The sequence below is a fragment of the Diplotaxodon limnothrissa genome, linkage group LG3, assembly GCF_057381915.1.
Source record: "Diplotaxodon limnothrissa isolate DT_005_m linkage group LG3, D_limnothrissa_male_GT1.1, whole genome shotgun sequence".
Lineage (NCBI taxonomy): Eukaryota > Metazoa > Chordata > Actinopteri > Cichliformes > Cichlidae > Diplotaxodon > Diplotaxodon limnothrissa.
In genome coordinates, this window is record NC_140598.1 from 40,371,189 (window position 1) to 40,391,544 (window position 20,356).

Genomic DNA, 20,356 nt, shown 5'->3' on the forward strand with positions numbered 1-20,356 from the left:
TGTTTTTTCCATTTGAAAAATTCGCTCTTTGATAACCTGTTTATAAACTCATAAAGAGCAATTTTTACAATCCAGTACAGAAGACTGCATATGGATCTAATCCAGCACACCTGAGGAGAGCAGAAGCAAATGTTGTTTAATGGAAAAAGGAATTAAAATGTTGTGTCTGCATGGTAAACAAGAAAACTCCAGAGCTGTGATACTTGCTCTTTCATAGGTGCATTTATTCTTTCATGTGGTACTTTGATTTTCCAAATTTTGGCAAAATTGATATTGTTCTTTTGTGTCATGCACATTGCCCATGAGAGGACCCCTGAGCTTGTACAGCTCTACAGTGACTTGACTGTCAGACACCACTGTCTTCTAAAGGCTGGTATATCATTTGGTACGAGATCTGGAAAACCCACTGTGATATAACTGGTGAGAAATGGTGAAAATAATGTACACTACAATAATGTGTTTTACCACACATGGCACATGACAATACAGTTGCAGGGGATTTGAAATGCACGTGTGGGGTTGTGTGTGGTCCTGTGATAAATGGTATAATTCCACTGTAATTATATGCAATTTCAATTCTTTTTTGAAATTGCATATAATTATATTTATCCACAAATACTTAATGGTAGGTACACTACAACAAAGGGATACCCAAATGTTGATTATGTTCATCTGCATGTAGCGTTTTCAGTGTGAGAATAGATAAAGGGATAGAAAGTCATTTTCTTACAGAGAACAAAGAAATTACTATACTGACATAACTTTTAAGTAATGTATAAGTAAGTTCACAGAAAATAAGAAAGATACATCATATCTTTTATATATCTAAATACTTATAGGATACACTTAATTTTACACATACTTCCCAGTTAAAATGACACAAATTGATGAAATACAATAATATTTGCAATACAACATAAAAATTACAGGTTTCATTTTCTCTTCATGCAGCTAAACCGACTCATCATTTTTAGGACAACAGAGACCATTTAAAACACATTTCACATGGGCAAGTTACAACAGAAACAGCACAGCATTTACTTCACTAATTATCTCATGATGAACAGCCAAGTAAACATCAACAGGCCTTTCAGATTGACCAAGAACGTAGTCTGTGCAGACGTTTTGCTTCTCCTTGTGATCACATGATGGTAATGTTTGGTCTGCAAGTTCACAGATGTTTGCACAGAACAGATAAAGTCAACATTTTTTGCATTATATTAACATGACAACCTTTTCCTCAATTCAATCTTTACTGAACAGTAAATTTTTATTATGTGTACATAGATTTCTAAGCCTTGCTGCATCAGTGGCCTCTTAATGACTTTAATTTAGGTTTCTAGTAAAGAGCCATTAGATTTATGAAACAACAATCAGGAGTTTCTGAAAGGACTCTGCTGCTCTTTATTAAACAGTTTGATTAAAAATTAGAACATGTAAGAAAGTAACATGAACAATTCAAAGAAAGTCTTCTTACATGCTGGATGCCAAAAGGACCCCCTGATGTCCCTCTGTGGGGCGATACTCCCACTAGGTTTATATCTGGGACTCTCCACCATTTGACCTTAGAACTGAAGAAGCTTCTCGGATGAGAGGTGAAACGTCTTCAAGTAACTTAAAGAAGTCCAGACGCTTTTCTTTGCAAGCTCCTTTGACTATGATGACCTGGATGACTGAGAACCTTCACAGACAAAAGGACATGTTCCACCACATGGAGAAACTACATACTACAGCAAGAATAAAGCTACAGCACTTTTTCTAATTGTTAACCCTCCTATCCTTCACTGCAAGCAATTCATGTTAGAATACTTACAGATTTAAGTACTGTTACAATCAATATGTACATCCTACTAAAACATTTTTTATGGCAAAGGTAAAAGTCGCAAGACCTTTTCATTCTGCCTGGTAGCTCCATCTTCATCATCCTTTGCCAAGTGTCCTTTGACCACTGTTACACCTGTCTCCCTCTCATTTACACACATGTATTCTTTCTTGCCTCTGATGACAATTATTAAAGCTGAATTCTGTGAAGCCTGATCTCAAGCTTTCGAAGTTTGACCTAGCATTCAGCAGATTTGTTCAGATCCTCTGTGCTTCTCACCGTCTCCAAAAGGACACACAGTATGGGTTTGCTGATCCTTAATACGTTTGTGTTATGGATAAAAGACTTTCCATACTCCTCATATTTCAGCGGTTTAATAGTTGGTGAGATTGGGATTTTTCTTTTAGATGACAAAACCTAGCAAAAGAATGTCAACACTATGCACAATGACAGTGTTTAACTCCAGCATAGATAAGCTTATGCAAATTTAAGAATCTAATCTGAGTAAAACTTTCTACACTGATGACAAACGCTTTAATTCCATTATGAATAATCTGATGCTTTTTAAATATATTGACACAAGTAAAAACCTTTCAGCACTGACGATATAAAAACTATTTAACTTCAGTGTGGATTAGTTCATGATGTTTTAAAGTATCTATGCGACCGAAAGCCTTTCCACACTGACCACAGACAAATGGTTTAGTACCAGTGTGAATGAGTTTATGTTTTTTTAAAACCCAAATGTCAGGAAAAGCCTTTCCACAAAGATCACAGACAAATGGTTTAACACCAGTGTGGACGAGCTGATGAGTTTTTAAAACCCTCATGTAAGTAAAAGCCTTTCCACATTGACCACAGACAAATAGTTTAGTGCCATTGTGGACGAGCTGATGTTCTTTCAAGGAACTCCTGTGACTAAAAGAATTCCCACACTGATCACAGTTGAATGGTTTAACTCCAGTGTGGATGAGCTGATGTCTTTTTAAGGTGCCATTCTGAGAAAAACACTTTCCACACTGATCACAGCTGAATGCTTTGACTCTAGTGTGGGTGAGCTGATGTTTTTTTAAGTTGCCATTCTGATTAAAACACTTTCCACACTGATCACAACTGAATGCTTTAAATCCAGTGTGGATGAGCTGATGTTTTTTTAAGCTGCCATCCTGAGTAAAAAACTTTCCACACAGATCACAGCGAAATGCTTTAAATCCAGTGTGGGTGAGCTGATGTTTTTTTAAGCTGCCATTAACAGTAAAAGCCATTCCACACTGATCACAACAAAATGGTTTAAATCCAGTGTGGATGAGCTGATGTTGTTTTAAGCTGCCATTATGAGAAAAAGCCTTTCCACACTGATCACAGCTGAATGGTTTAATGCCAGTGTGGGTGAGCTGATGTTGTTTTAAGATGCTATTACGAGCAAAAGCGTTTCCACACTGATCACAGATAAATGGTTTAGCACCAGTGTGGATGAGGCCATGAGTTTTTAAACTATCCACGTGAGCAAAAGTCTTGCCACACTGATCACAGACAAATGGTTTAGCACCAGTGTGAATGTGCTGATGTTTTTTTAAGGCACACTTATAAGTAAAAGCCTTTTCACAATGATCACAGACAAATCGTTTAATGCCAGTGTGGATGAGTTGATGACGTTTCAAACCCTTCATGTAAGTAAAAGACTTTCCACACTGATCACAGCTGAATGCTTTAACTCCAGTGTGGATGAGCTGATGTTTTTTTAAGCTGTTTTTCTGAGTAAAAGACTTTTCACAGTGATCACAGGTAAACCTGTCCCCAGTGTCAGTGCGCCGGCATCTTCTGGGTAGCTTCATAGTAGTAAAAGTCTTTTCCATGGGGATCACAACTGGCCCATCTGTATTAGCTGGTGTTGGGTGATTTTTGTTGAGGTCATCAATGTGCCGAGGTTTCACCATGCTTTCCCCCTTTTGTATAATGACAAAGAACCAAAACATTACGTTAACATAACAACAACGTTATGAAACTACGAAACCTACAAAAAGTACAGATGATACATTGTGTAATTCAGATCATGCGCATCCCCATGAGTAAAAAAAACAAAAAAAATATTATGTATATACACACACACACACACACACACACACACACACACACACACACACACACACACACTCAAAAGTACAGTTTTTAAATTTAATGTTGCTGAAACAACAAAGTAATAAAACAGAGAGTTGTGCGGTCAGCTGAGCGCACCATCCGCTCCGAGCTCCCTGACCTGCACTCAATCTACAGCAGGCGGTGCTGGACCAAGGCCAGGAAGATCGTGAAGGACCTCAGCCATCCCAACAACAGACTGTTCTCTCTGTTGAGGTCAGGAAAGCGATTCCGCTCCCTGAAGACCAACACAGATAGACTGAGGAGGAGCTTCTTCCCGCAGGCGATACGGTCTCTCAATCACACCACCACACAGTACTGACCCACACATATGGTTCTTACACACACACTGGACTTTCTGGACTTTGTTTTTGCACAACACTGGTCACTATATTCTTCATTTCCGGTTAATACTTGTACAGCTGCTGTTATTGTGTATATATTTATTTATATTTAGATTTCTTCATACATTCTTATATGTATTGTGTATTTTGTTGTACAGTTATTTTATTTTCAACTTTAATTTATATAGTTATCTTTATCTTATTCTTCCCAGTTAAATTTACCCTTCATTCTAATTTGTGTTGTACAGTTATTTCATTTTTAACCTTAATTTATATTTTATTCCTTCCTAGTTAAATTTACCCTTTTTAATTTTTCATATTTATTTCCAATCTTATTCATAGCCTTTTCCTTTTTTGTTTTCTTTAGGTCACGAGCAGTTGTCCAAGCATTTCACTACATATCGTACTGTGTATGACTGTGTACGTGACAAATAAAATTTGAATTTGAATTATTTAATAAAAAATAAATCTATCTGATCGAGAAATCACTCATCTTTGGAAAAGAGAGTTTATCACAGAGAAATGGCTCTTTCCAAAATAAAAGCTACACTATACGCTTCTTCTGGGCTATATTCTCAGCAGCATATTAAACATATCAGGTCCCCATAAGGAGAATCATGTGCTAACGGCTGTCTAAATGACTCGGGTAAAGTTTGTAGCATGCATGCCTGTTGTTTTTGTCTGCTTCCACTTGTCTTTGCACTAGGATGATGTCGGCGTAAATGTGCAGTCATATTCGTTGTGTTCCCACTAGTGCTGTCAGCGTTAATCTCATTGAAATGACCTTAACGCCACAACACGGCAAATCTCCGTTAACGAGCTACCGCGGATCGCCCCGTGCGTGGGGCTGGACGGCCAACATGTTAACGAGCTAACTGCGCTAACACACTAGCTCCCACCAATGTAATTGAGCATTGCGTGGCACATCCAACATACTGTTTTACTTTTGTCCATGATGCGCTTACCTTCAGGGTCATACGTCACATAAAAACCAAAATAGTTCCAAACGCCAGATCTGAATGAGGGTGGGGGACATTTGCAACATCTCCTTGCAACATTTGCCATCTTTCAAGGAGAGCTTAACTTCTGTCTCGCTAGCTTGCGCTGTGCTCAGTGAATCTGCGTTCGACTACTGAGCCTAGGCTGCACTGTCAATCGCAGATCCACTGAGCGCTCAACACAGACAGCATCGTCAGAAGAAAAGTTGATGAAATAAATTAAAATTTTTGTATTGTTCGATACATATGCGTACGGAACCAAAAGCGCTGTATCGAACGGTTCAATATCAATACAAGTATTGTTGCACCCCTAATAAATACACACACACACACACACACACACACACAATATGTCACATATTGACAGTGTTTTTTTTTGCTTTCACTTTGCAATCGCGCGAACTGTGTATAGAGAGCGACAGCACTGATCTGTGTGATGATAATTTGTGCACCAATTTCTCTGACATCGTCTTATTAATTGGTAGCTTACTATGCAAACATGACAAGTGAAATCTCCCGCAGCAAGCTTAAACATGTGAGAGGTTGATCGCGCAGAGAATCGCTGAGCTTATGTGAGTGCGTGTGTAAAAGCAGCAGGATATATATTTGACTACGATGACCTTCACAGACATATATATTTTAGTTCTGCTGAGCCAAATAAGACAGGTCAGGGTGAAGAAGTGACAGCCAAAGAAAAGCTTACCACAAAACGGAGAAGTTATGACAAATCAGACTATAAGGCAAAAAGAAAGTGCAGCTTTATGGTTTCATGGACAAAATTATTTCTGTGGCTGCAATATGACGAGCTAAATAACCAGGGGTGCACATAAGTGGTCCGCAGGTGCGCATTCGCTGTCAAAATAAAAAACACGCACAAGGGTTAGGGTTAAATTTAAAAACTGTACTTTTGAGTTAAAATATATATTTATAATTTTAATAAATGACAAATTAAAAAGGCATGAACATTTTATTTTGTATCGAAAAAATATCGAACCGTGAATTTTGTGTATCGTTGATGCTTGGCTACAAGTTGAACAGCCACAAGGGGCAGTACCCTCCATGGAGAAGGAGGCTAGAGGGCAAGATCAAAGTAGCACGGAGGGAGGTTAGCCAACTAACGGAGTTGCAGAAAGGTGCGACAAATAAGGTGCCTAAGAAATACAGCAAGCTGTCCATACCTGAGGCCTTGGAAACTGCCAAGCGAAGACTCACAGCCTTGGCCAGCCGCTTGAGGAGGTACACCAGAGAGATAGAAGGCAGGAGAATGAACCACCTGTTCTCCACAGAACCAGCAAAGGTGTACTCTCAGTGGCAAGGGAACAATAATAATAAGAGAACAGCACCACCAAGGCTGGAGACGGAGCAATACTGGAAGAGCATATGGGAGAAGGACGCAACCCATAACGGCAATGCTCAGTGGCTAGTGGATCTGAGGGCAGACCATAGCGACCTCCCTGAACAGGGTCCAGTAACCATCACAGTGGCAGATATCCAAGAAAGGGTCTCCAGTATGAAGAGTTGGACAGCACCAGGGCCCGACATGGTTCACGCCTACTGGCTAAAGAAGCTGACTGCACTCCACGAGCGTCTGGCAGCACAAATGAACCAGCTGCTAGTTGACGAGAGACACCCGGAATGGCTAACCGAAGGTCGGACGGTCCTGATCCCCAAGGACCCCAAGAAGGGACCGGTCCCCTCCAACTACCGACCAATAACCTGCCTCAGTACTACATGGAAGCTCCTGTCAGGCATCATATCGGCTAAGATGAACAGGCACATGGGTCAATACATGAGCGGGACACAGAAAGGAATTGGCAAAAATACCAGAGGCGCAAAACACCAGCTACTGGTAGACAGAACAGTCAGCCGAGACTGCAAGACCAGACTGACCAACCTGTGCACTGCCTGGATTGATTACAAGAAGGCCTATGACTCAATGCCCCACAGCTGGATACTGGAATGCCTAGAATTGTACAAGATCAATGGGACCCTAAGAGCCTTCATCAGGAACTCAATGGGGATGTGGCGTACAACACTAGAGGCAAACTCCAAGCCCATAGCACAAGTCACCATCAAGTGCGGGATCTACCAAGGAGATGCTCTGTCCCCACTGCTGTTCTGCATAGGCCTGAACCCCCTCAGTGAGATCATTAACAAGACTGGCTACGGATACAGACTACGGAACGGAGCAGTTGTCAGCCACCTCCTGTACATGGATGACATCAAGCTGTATGCCAAGAGTGAACGAGACATCGATTCACTGATCCACACTACCAGGCTATACAGCAATGACATTGGAATGTCGTTCGGACTGGAGAAGTGTAGTCGGATGGTAACAAAGAGAGGGAAGGTAGTCAGAACTGAGGGGATTGAACTACCAGAAGGCAACATTGCAGACATAGAGGACAGTTACAAGTACCTGGGGATCCCGCAGGCAAATGGGAACCATGAAGAGGCCGCTAGAAAGGCTGCAACCACCAAGTACCTGCAGAGGGTCAGGCAAGTCCTGAGGAGTCAGCTGAATGGTAAGAACAAGATCCGGGCCATCAACACGTACGCCCTGCCCGTGATCATGTACCCTGCTGGGGTAATAGGCTGGCCAAAGGAGGAGATAGAAGCCACTGACATAAAGACAAGAAAGCTCCTTACCATGCATGGAGGGTTTCACCCCAAGTCCAGCACCCTGAGGCTGTACGCTAAGCGGAAGGAAGGGGGCCGGGGACTGGTGAGTGTCAGCACCACAGTCCAGCATGAGACAATGAACATCCAAGAATACATTGGGAAGATGGCTCCAACTGACCGAGTGCTCAGTGAATACCTCAGGCAGCAGAAACCCAAGAAAGAGGAGGGAGACGAGGAACCATCATGGAAGGACAGGCCCTTGCACGGTATGTACCACCGGCAGATAGAGGGGGTGGCTGATATCCAGAAATCCTACCAGTGGCTGGACAAAGCTGGACTGAAAGACAGCACAGAGGCGCATATATATATATATATATATATATATATATATATATACACGTGTGTGTGTGTGTGTGTGTGTGTGTGTGTGTGTGTGTGTATTTTCGCCCTTTGGATTAATGAACAGTGTTTCAGACTCTAGTGAATGACGTGCTATGGGACTTCTTAAATCACTTTGCTGGACGATATATTCGTTTTCTCTAAGTCACTAGAGGAGCATCAGACCCATATACGGGCAGTGCTGCAGAGCCTCCTCGAGAATATGTTTTTGTAAAGGCAGAAAAGTGTGAGTTTCATGCTAAAACTATTGCTTTTCTGGGGTATGTGTTATTAGGAGTGCAGTTGAAGACGGACCCTGCAAAAGTGAGAGCAGTCACGGAATGGCCTGTTCCAAGTAGAGCAGGGCGATATGACCAAAAATATTTATCACGATATACATTTGAAAATTTGCGATAACGATATAACTGATGATATAATTGACACAAGACAAAATACTTTTGTCTTTACAGACTGAACCTGACTGGGCACTGGGCCACCTGTTCCTGAGGCCGCCCGGTCCAAGGTGCCAGACCTCCTTCCCCCCGCCCGGCTGATTGAGCACCTGAATCAAGGACCTTGTACTTCCTGTGTCTACACCTCGCCCGCGAACAGTAAGGCAAACGACTGTCATGCTTTTCCCGGACATTTTCCCCAAGCTTTATCACTAAAACCACTCTCCTCTTGTTGCAGCGTGCAGAGACTCCCAGTGCATTTCCCGCAGCCTGTGCCTTTCCTCTATGCTCACGAGAATGGACTTTCTATGAAGATTTAAGTTTTCCAATTATTCATTAGAAAGCTAGTCATTGTTTCAAGTTTGGTTCCCAAGCAGACAGGAAAACCTTAGTCCATTATTTCGTGACTCATATCTACACGTTTTTGCTTTTTGAAAATGAAATAAAGTTTTGTTTGTTTTTTCCCGTTTACGGGGTGTATGTGTGGGTCCCACATTTGAGTCCTCCAGTTAACTGGCCTGGGCCGTGACAACAGAAATGTGAGATGGTTGAGAATTTACACCTGTGTACTGTTATACTTTAGATAGCAAGGAGCAGAAAGCTGAGTTTATTCAACTCCCCGGACAAAGCTTGTGTTGCAAAACTGAAGCCTAAACCCTCCAATTTCACAGCCGTTCGCTTCACCTACACACAGCTGGACTCGCCCCACTTAAAACACGAAGGCCAGGTCCTCAGGAGGATGCAGTCTCTGACTTTAAGCATGCCTGTGTCAAGTGTTCAGGAACCAGAACGCACTCATGAGAAGTATGTTTCTTAGAACAAGAAGGACAAGGGATGAGAACAGGAGACTGTTGGAATGCTACTGTGCAAGTAATCCTGGTAGAAGGGGTATCATGAAGAGGCTGTGGGACCTATGGAGTCTTCTGACACCAAACATTTAGACCAGAGGTTACAAACAGGTCGGCCGCAGTGGACCTGGACTGGACTGCTAGAGCAGAAAGTTATGTTTTAATACATGACAGGGCTCTTCTGGATAGAGACCCTGGTCAGGAGTCAAAGTCCCAATCTGAAATACCAAAGGAATCTTTTTTTCCACTTTCTTAAAATTTCTGATATATACCTTTACATACATTACCATTCAAATGTTTTTGTGATTGATTGCAATTCAAGTCTTTCAAGTCCAATGATTAGCTTAAAATTGTACAAAGGTAAGTGTTGAACTGCTAGAGGTTTAAAATAATAATAGGGCTGGGTATCGTCACTAATTTCTATAGCTGACTCGATTCTGATTTACAAGCTCCCTATTCAGCTTTTATTTATTTTATTTAACACAGTAGCTTGCAAAAGTATTCGGCCCCCCTCTGCACATCACTCTGAACACACCAAACTGTCAAATATGGTGAATCATGCTCTGGACATCAGCGGGGACAGGGAAGCTGGTCAGAGTTGATGGGAAGATGGATGGAGCGAAATACAGGGCAATCTTGGAAGAAAACCTCTTGGAGTCTGCAAAAGACTTGAGACTGGGGTGGAGGTTCACCTTCCAGCAGGACAACGACCCTAAACATAAAGCCAGGGCAACAATGAAATGGTTTAAAACAAAACATATCCATGTGTTAGAATGACCCAGTCAAAGTCCAGATCTAAATCCAATCGAGAATCTGTGGCAAGATCTGAAAACTGCTGTTCACAAACGCTGTCCATCTAATCTGACTGAGCAAAGAAGAATGGGCAAGAATTTCAGTCTCTAGATGTGCAAAGCTGGTAGAGACATACCCTAAAAGACTGGCAGCTGTAATTGCAGCAAAAGGTGGTTCTGGCAAGTATTGACTCAGGGGGCTGATTAATTATGCAAACCCCACTTTTCAGTTATGTATTTGTAAAAAATGTTTGGAATCATGTATGATTTTTGTTCCACTTCTCAGGTGTACACCACTTTGTGTTGGTCTTTCACGTGGAATTCCAATAACATTGATTCATGTTTGTGGCTGTAATGAGACAAAATGTGGAAAAGTTCAAGAGGGCCAAATACTTTTGCAAGCCACTGTATCTATTATACGTTCAGCCCCAGTTTAAGTTTCATGCTTTCCGCCCCCCCCCCCCCCGTTTCAGACTTTATAATGTGTGTGTATGGGACGGAATGTTGGAGGTTAGAGTGAGACAGCTCAACTACTAGAGTGGGAAAAGGGGGAAATTTTATGTTAAAATCTTCTCTTTAAACTGCGTGTCCGCAGTGTCTGTACAATAGTGGTGGTGATTTTATTTTTGCCACCTTTTATGAAGTACCGATGTTTCTCACTGCACTGGCTGAGCTGCTCCTCCATTAGACTCCATTCCCAGTTGCCTGTGACAGCAAACATCTTCATTTTTCTATTCAGTGAGATTTATTGTAGGGCATTGTTTTTCAACCGTTTTTGAGTCGCGGCACATTTTATAGGTTAAAAATATCCAGTGGCACACCACCTACCAAACTTGCTCCAAAATGACACATTGTACCTTCATACAGTACATATAATGGCAAGTTAGTCTCTCAGTTTGTTTATACTCACTCAGTGTGAAACCTGGGCTAGTCTAGATGAACATAAAGATGATATTCTGGCAGGAATTGAAGAAAAGCATACATGAAGTTCTTCCTTAACAGTTCTTAATCTCTCTCTGTTTTTAGTTTTTATAGCAGCCATGCTCGAAAAGCTTTGCTCACATAGATATGTTGTAGAAAATGGGAGCAATGTCAAAATGGCTCTGTTTGCAAGAATGGGGAACTCCTGGGCAGCAGTCAACCAAAAACTGTCCAAAGATAGATCAGCAAAGCTCAGCTTTAAACCACGGTGTTGTCTCAGTTCAGTTAATTCCTCCTGCTCCTGCAAAGTCATATCCTTTCTGAAAACTGCTGCTGAGCTATATGGGCCCCTTACCCAGTCAAGGCATTCAGTGGAGACTGAGGGGAAATAATTGGACAAAAATTCAAACGTACTGCTCTGCTGTCACTTCCAACATAAATGAAGACAGAAAACTAAACAGCAGTGACGTTTGTAGGGTTACTGAAGTTGGGCTAGGTGGTAGATAATGACGTGCTACGTGATCGCTAGCGACACGGCTATGTTAGCATAACATAAACAGTGAAGCTCCAGGATGAAAGCTACCATTTTTCCACTCAATAAAAGTTAACGTGAAGGTTCCTGATGGTTAGAGACAAATGCAATCGCACGGACCAAACTTCAGTCAGGAGAACAACTGACATAATCCATCCACAATATGAGATTAGGGTTATTAATATACTGCAACAACATGGGAATAGAGCAGCTGTGATAGAATACAGCATTAATGAATCAATGGTACAGAAGTGGAGGAAGCAAGAAGAATGAGTTGAGTAGTTTGATTTATCTGACTGCTTTGTTTAGCTTAATGTGTCTTATAGCTAATCCCGTGCACCTTATGTTCAGAAAAATACATATTTGACTTTTTTTATTTGGCACACTGCAGTTTAATGTTGCAAAGCACCTCTTTTAACTTCAGTGGATATTATACATGGTTATGCTCAGGATATGTCAGCCCATTTCTACTGGAAATGCCTTTTGGTTAAACTTTCAGCAAGGAATTTGCATTTGCACTGTTACATTTTTATATAGCTTTATAGCACATAAAAAAAACAGCTTCTTGCTTAAGTGAAAATGAATGGATGGTTTTTTTTTGCGCTAGTAAAGTTGTGGAGTTGTATTTTGTCTCGCATCAATTGTATTGTCAATTATATTGTTATCGCAAATTTTCAAATATATATCGTGATAAATATTTTTGGCCATATCGCCCTGCTCTACTTGTAGTAATTATTAAATTGTATTTTTGGACCAATTGTGTGCCGCGGCACAGTGGTTAGGAAACACTGTTGTAGAGCACTGCTGCAGAGCGTTGTATTGTATGGCATTATTGTGCCTCATAGAGTCAGTAACAACTAGGACTGGGCCATATCATACCGTTCATACGGCACACTTAAAATCAATCCTTTGATTTTTCTGATAATCGACAGTGCCCCTTATAATACTGTGTGCCTTATGTATGAATTCTGGTTGTGTTTACTGACCTCAAAATGATTTTATGTGGTCAAATGTTTTAGTATGACTTTGCTAAGCTACGAACCCGCACCGCTTGATGGATTGTCGGAGCATTACGGCTATCGTAGGCAGGAGCCTCGCAGAGTGATACATACTGTGCTTCAACATAATATTACCGTATTGTGTGTGTATAACCTCTTTTTAAGTAAAAATAAAAAACCAAACGTACAGCTTATTGCACCAGCATGCATCTGCTCTTATATAATTATCATTAGTTTACAGCTTTAAGTGTTTAAGGTATGTGCTAACTAAAAATAAAGACAAGATAATATAAATTTTAATGAAATTTGCAGATTGTTTTGGTGAAGTTGAATAAACTCCGTCGTCTGCTCCTTGCTATTTAAAATATAACAGGACACCGGAGTATATTCTTGAGCATCTCAAACTTAAGATAATCAGTTGTCTGCTTGATGTTTATTCAGCTGTGTAAAAACGATAACTTTAATCTCAGCCAAACCGATTTACTCAGAAACAAATAAAATACTGAAAAAAAGCCAAACAAAACTGAAAGAATAATAAGAGTAATATTAAAACTAACTAGCTGCCGCCATTGTTGAAAATTGAGTACGGCCGCGCTATGAATTCTGGGACACAGCTTCTTCTTCTTCTGGGTTTAACGGCAGCTGACATCCTTGTGCATGCAGTGCTGCCATCTTCTGTTTCAGTCCGTTATTACACTCTTAAATCCTGCTACTTATTCCTGCGAGGTAGTGATGGCCAAATGAAGCTTTCCGAAGCACTGAAGCTTGTATTGAAAAACGGTTCATTACTCGAAGCTTTTCAACACAGTCCTCTCCGGTGACATCTGGTGGTGAAAATTTTGAAGAGCAGCTTGAATCTGCAAAATAAAACGGACTGCTCAATTATCACTGCTCACTCAAGAGTGGAGTTCTCTCTGATATTGGGCCACCGTTCCGTTGCTTTGAACATGTAATTGGTTTTGTTTTCTCGATTGGGGGGCTGAAAAAAATGTAATGCGTATTTGCGTAATACATTTTGATCAATAAACTTTCCCTATTTAAACATGCACTATGGTGTGGCCTTTCTTTGCTCATAACTCCTTGATGTTGGTAAATACAATAAGTGAGCAATATATATAATATACATATGAGAATGCACAGCACATTATGGAGTATGCCACTGCTGTGAAGTCCTGCCTCCATCTACTTGTCGTTTAATCACTGGACAGCTGGACAGGTTCATACAAAATATTAGATTAGGCCAATTGTCCTATACATATTTTTGACCTAGGGGTGGGATTGATTGTGAACTGGAAAGGGAAAATGCTTAGGGAGCTGAGTACGGCTGCATCGTTACTGATTTGTAGAATCATTTTGATTCGATACAGGATCCGATTCAATTTGATTGGAATCTGGAAAGTTTTGCCTCAGTCAGAAATATTACAAGTCTGATCATTTAACAGTATATATCCATAATTTCGTATCTATTAAAAGAAAGCTGACACATGTGAGACTTAATTAGAGATGTAAACAGAGAGTTATGAAACCTGCAGCTGCAGAAGCCAGCGAAGAAAAAAGAGGCAAACACAGCGCGGACCCGCCGACACATCAAAATCTGATTCTGACGCGTCGGGTCCGCGCTCTGTGTTCACGTTTGTATGCAGAATCCGTAAACCTGCTCCCAGTTACTGTTTTAGCTGTATGGTGTTTGACGACATGTTGTGAGGTTTAACCTGAGATGCTGGCGTTTCAGGCATAATAACGTTAATTTACAAATCGACACGGGATTTTAATGAATCAATATCACTTTATTCAATTTAGCATGGATTGTAATCAGAAAAGCGATAATCAAAACCCACCCCTAATCAAGAGCTTGCAAAGTAAAAACATGATCAATGTAAGGTAGCCCTTTTGTTATTTACAGTTAACAAGAGGATTAGTGTTACTGTGCGCTGGCTGAGTCTGTTTCTTTTCTTAGAAATAGTTTCTCCTGCCCTGGAGAAAATCCACTTGCATGGAACAGAAGAGGCTGTGGAGTGCAGGAACTACACTGCAAGCTGGTAGATATGCAGGTATTCCTGGGTCCTGCAGACTATCACCTAAAAACAATAAACAAAATGATTTTCTAAACTGTGTAGCAATGTCATGTACGTATAGTGTCAAATACATTTTTGTAGTCTTCATCAGCTTTAATTCACATGGAAGTGTTCCTAAAGTCATATGCTGTAATGATATTTCCATTATGAAAACATGATTTTGGACATTTCAAGTTTTTCACTTCGGCAGATAAAATGAATTGAGCAAAATCAACTCAAAATATTCCCACACGCCAGAACGTCCTCTCTTCCTCGCTGGCTCCATATCTGTCAGTGGAATGATCACCTCTTCGCTCTCTGTCACCCTCAACACACTCCGTGGATGATTCACTTCCTTATATCCGTTTGAATCAGGTACCGAAGCAGTTACGTGCGTAATGAAGCTTCGGACGTCACTGGTCACGTGACTTTTGCCAAACGAAGCAAGCCTCGACACAGTGCTTCTGAACCAGTGTGTTGTTTTTTTCGACACAGGCTCCGGAGCGTCAGCTTCAAGCGGGCCATCACTACTGCGAGGCGTCGACTATTAAATTGGATTAGTCCACGATCATGACTAGTCGACTAATCTTGGCAGCCCTACTTCATATGAAGGAAAACAAATAGGTGAACACAAATGATTAAAATAAATAAGGTGCTGAATTGCTGGAAACTCCAGTCAGACAAAATGACAGGGGCCGAACAGAACATACAGACGAAAACAAAATTAGCTAAGAGAGAGAAACCCTGTAGACAGTTATAGAGTTAGGCAACCAATATAATTATAATGTACTCACCCTCGATCCCCTCTGATTCAAACTAAAGATCCACGCGCGGAGAAGGAGGCAAGCGGGGCTTTGCAGTTGGACTAGGACTGGTAGAGACAGTGGGCTCACTGACCTCCACTCCCCAGCATGTTACTCCCGTCAATCACCACGAGGGCAAGTTATTTGTTTACAGGTGATTTATTCCAAACTGACCGACAGGATGACTTGGCGTTGTCACCGAGAGGCCAAGTAGATATACCTTGCAGAGACCAAGCTGCGTGAGCTACGAGAGCGTATATCTTTCCAATCAAGCATCAGAAACAGAAACTTGATCTGCCGGAGACCAGAGGGCGAGCAGTAAGGAAGCTCAGCACAGCCACACGATCTTTGCTTTAGCCGACTTGAAAAAAATATAAAAGTCCCCGTGGAAGATAAAAGTACGATCCACCGTGTTCTAAGCCTACTTTCTGCTCTGTGGACGATTACTTCTTCTTTATGTGTGATGGCGGTTGGCAAACAACGTTTCTGGTGCATTACCGCCACCAACTGGAACAGAACAATGAAACATGTTTTACTGTCTCGTTGAAAACAAAAGTCTAATTTCCCTGCACCATGGCTGTGTCCCACTCCAGCTATGGCGTTATTTTTGTGCCATTATTCTGAGCGCATGTTAAAAAAAATTGCAGGTGCAAGTGTTGCATTTTGAGAAGAAATTTATTTTGAGTGAAGAAAAACCTAAATTTGAGTGAACTAAATTCATTGCTGCGTGCAAAAAATGTATTTCAGTGTTTGCTATTATCCATATACACACACAATAGCAGCCCCTCTCGCTCAGTTTTTGCATTTGCGCTTGCTCGCAATGTGTTGCTCGCGCTCTCAACATTTCTGCCCGTGCACGCTCAACTCTTTGGCTGTGTCCCAATTCAGGGGCTGTATCCCATTTCAGGGTCTGCAGCAGTGGCGTGTCCAGCGGGGTGGCAGACTGGCCACCCCAGGTGCCACCCCGAAGCTAAAACAATAAAATTTAATGAAATATCAAATGTACGATTATGGTTTCACAGTGAAGCTCAGATATCCGAGGGTAAGTGAATGCAGCACCGGTTTCTGCACTATGAGCATCATGTTAGCAAAGGTAGGAGAGCCAAGCCCGAAAGACAGCACCGCAGAAAACATTTTTTCGGCGAAAGATTAACAAGTTAACATAGCTGGACTAGCCATCGGACATTTGCACGGTGGGCTGATGACTTATTTATTTATTTATTTTTTGTAATTCAAAGGCTTTATGGCTTTAATACCTGGTGGGCCGGTCTGTAGTCAAAATGCCCAATTTTTTGTCCCAAAAAATACAGTGAATACAAAAAATATACAATTTAAGATTCAAAAAGTTACCGTAGTATCAGATTTCTTTCAACTATAAATACTAAACTGCTGGGGGGGGGGCACTTTTTCCTTTTTCCTGCAGGTTAATACTGGCAGTGTCACCATGCCAGCTGACAGTATTTCATCATCAGCCAGTGTTGTTCTTTATACATCAATATTACCAAAGTTTACCATAAGGCAGCATAGAAAGTATTTACTTCCTTTCAGGTTTTATTCAAATGTTAGTCTTTTCAGTTGTTTCCCCATTTTTTTCCAGTTTCAAAATCAAACACCAGTTTGTGAGAAGATTATCTTCTTTTTTTTAACAGGCATTGGTTTTGCATTGGCATTGGCTAATTTGCCAATTGTATGTTAAAAATGTTCGTATTTTAATATTCAAAAATGTTTTTGCCCAAAACATATGTGCACTACATGTCAGTAAAAATACTATGCAAATATTGATGTCCTTGACTGCTGAATAAACACTGACTGATTGTATCTCTTGTACTTTATCAACGCAGTATCTAAAAACTTTGCACCATAGTGGTTAAAATCTCATTCTAATAAGAGTTAAAAGCGCATTCGGTTATTAGTAGTGTTGGCCCGCTTGAAGCTGACGCTCCGGAGCCTGTGTCGAAAAAAACAACACACTGGTTCAGAAGCACTGTGTCGAGGCTTGCTTCGTTTGGCAAAAGTCACGTGACCAGTGACGTCCGAAGCTTCATTACGCACGTAACTGCTTCGGTACCTGATTCAAACGGATATAAGGAAGTGAATCATCCACGGGATTCGTGGAGTGTGTTGATGGTGACAGATAGCGACGAGGTGATCATTCCACTGACAGATATGGAGCCAGCGAGGAAGAGAGGACGTTCTGGCGTGTGGGAATATTTTGAGTTGATTTTGCTCAATTTATTTTATCTGCCGAAGTGAAAAACTTGAAATGTCCAAAATCATGTTTTCATAATGTAAATATCATTACAGCATATGACTTTAGGAACACTTCCATGTGAATTAAAGCTGATGAAGACTACAAAAATGTATTTGACAGTATACGTAAATTACATTGCTACACAGTTTAGAAAATCATTTTGTTTATTGTTTTTAGGTGATAGTCTGCAGGACCCAGGAATACCTGCATATCTACCAGCTTGCAGTGTAGTTCCTGCACTCCACAGCCTCTTCTGTTCCATGCAAGTGGATTTTCTCCAGGGCAGGAGAAACTATTTCTAAGAAAAGAAACAGACTCAGCCAGCGCACAGTAACACTAATCCTCTTGTTAACTGTAAATAACAAAAGGGCTACCTTACATTGATCATGTTTTTACTTTGCAAGTTCTTGATTAGGGATGGGTTTTGATTATCGCTTTTCTGATTACAATCCATGCTAAATTGAATAAAGTGATATTGATTCATTAAAATCCCGTGTCGATTTGTAAATTAATGTTATTATGCCTGAAACGCCAGCATCTCAGGTTAAACCTCACAACATGTCGTCAAACACCATGCAGCTAAAACAGTAACTGGGAGCAGGTTTACGGATTCTGCATACAAACGTGAACACAGAGCGCGGACCCGACGCGTCAGAGTCAGATTTTGATGTGTCGTCGGGTCCGCGCTGTGTTTGCCTCTTTTTTTTCCCGCTGGCTTCTGCAGCTGCAGGTTTCATAACTCTCTGTTTACATCTCTAATTAAGTCTCACATGTGTCAGCTTTCTTTTAATAGATACGAAATTATGGATATATACTGTTAAATGATCAGACTTGTAATATTTCTGACTGAGGCAAAACTTTCCAGATTCCAATCAAATTGAATCGGATCCTGTATCGAATCAAAATGATTCTACAAATCAGTGACGATGCAGCCGTACTCAGCTTCCTAAGCATTTTCCCTTTCCAGTTCACAATCAATCCCACCCCTAGGTCAAAAATATGTATAGGACAATTGGCCTAATCTAATATTTTGTATGAACCTGTCCAGCTGTCCAGTGATTAAACGACAAGTAGATGGAGGCAGGACTCCACAGCAGGGGCATACTCCATAATGTGCTGTGCATTCTCATATGTATATTATATATATTGCTCACTTATTGTATTTACCAACATCAAGGAGTTATGAGCAAAGAAAGGCCACACCATAGTGCATGTTTAAATAGGGAAAGTTTATTGATCAAAATGTATTACGCAAATACGCATTACATTTTTTTCAGCCCCCCAATCGAGAAAACAAAACCAATTACATGTTCAAAGCAACGGAACGGTGGCCCAATATCAGAGAGAACTCCACTCTTGAGTGAGCAGTGATAATTGAGCAGTCCGTTTTATTTTGCAGATTCAAGCTGCTCTTCAAAATTTTCACCACCAGATGTCACCGGAGAGGACTGTGTTGAAAAGCTTCGAGTAATGAACCGTTTTTCAATACAAGCTTCAGTGCTTCGGAAAGCTTCATTTGGCCATCACTAGTTATTAGGTTTATAGGGTTATTGAATTATGGTTAACGGTTGGTAGAATTGTTTTTAACATTATCTGCCATTTACATCTGCTACCCTTCTCCAAATCTGTGCCTCTACCTGGCCCCCCCAACAAAAATTTTCTAGACACGCCACTGCTTGGCAGCTGCACGCTTGACTTTTCTCAGTTCATGGGCAGTTATTTTGCGCCTTGGTTTTTCCACCTGCTTCTTGCGACCCTGTTGACTATTTTGAATGAAACGCTTGATTGTTCGATGATCACGTTTCAGAAGCTTTGCAATTTTGAGACTGCTGCATCCCTCTGCAAGAGATCTCACTATTTTTGACTTTTCTGAGCCTGTCAAGTCCTTCTTTTGACCCATTTTGCCAAAGGAAAGGACGTTGCCTAATAATTATGCACACCTGATATAGGGTGTTGATGTCATTAGACCACACCCCTTCTCATTACAGAGATGCACATCACCTAATATGCTAAATTGGTAGTAGGCTTTCGAGCCTATACAGCTTGGAGTAAGACAACATGCATGAAGAGGATGATGTGGACAAAATACTCATTTGCCTAATAATTCTGCACTCCCTGTATAGTTATTATATTAATCATTCTTAGTTATTATAGCAGTGAGTTTGAACTGGCCAATATTATATGTATTGTCAGATTATTATGATATATATATATAAACACCCAGCACGCCCCTGCGGGCGGTTTATCCTTCAAGCTCGGGTCCTCTACCAGAGGCCTGGGAGCTTGAGGGTCCTGCGCAGTATCTTAGCTGTTCCCAGGACTGCGCTCTTCTGGACAGAGATCTCCGATGTTGTTCCCGGGATCTGCTGGAGCCACTCGCCTAGCTTGGGAGTCACCGCACCTAGT

At 41.0% G+C, this 20,356-nt stretch overlaps 1 protein-coding gene across 1 annotated transcript; it reads right to left on the bottom strand.

Moving 5' to 3' along the window:
* Window positions 1–211: 211 nt before the first annotated feature.
* Window positions 212–16,137, bottom strand: LOC146635836 (uncharacterized). Its single transcript, XM_085349165.1, has 2 exons — window positions 15,691–16,137; window positions 212–3,768 (listed from the first exon to the last, which is right to left on the bottom strand). The coding sequence occupies exon 2, from the start codon at window positions 3,757–3,759 to the stop codon at window positions 2,437–2,439; it is 1,323 nt and encodes a 440-aa protein (XP_085205291.1). The 5' UTR covers window positions 3,760–3,768; window positions 15,691–16,137; the 3' UTR covers window positions 212–2,436.
* Window positions 16,138–20,356: the final 4,219 nt, after the last annotated feature.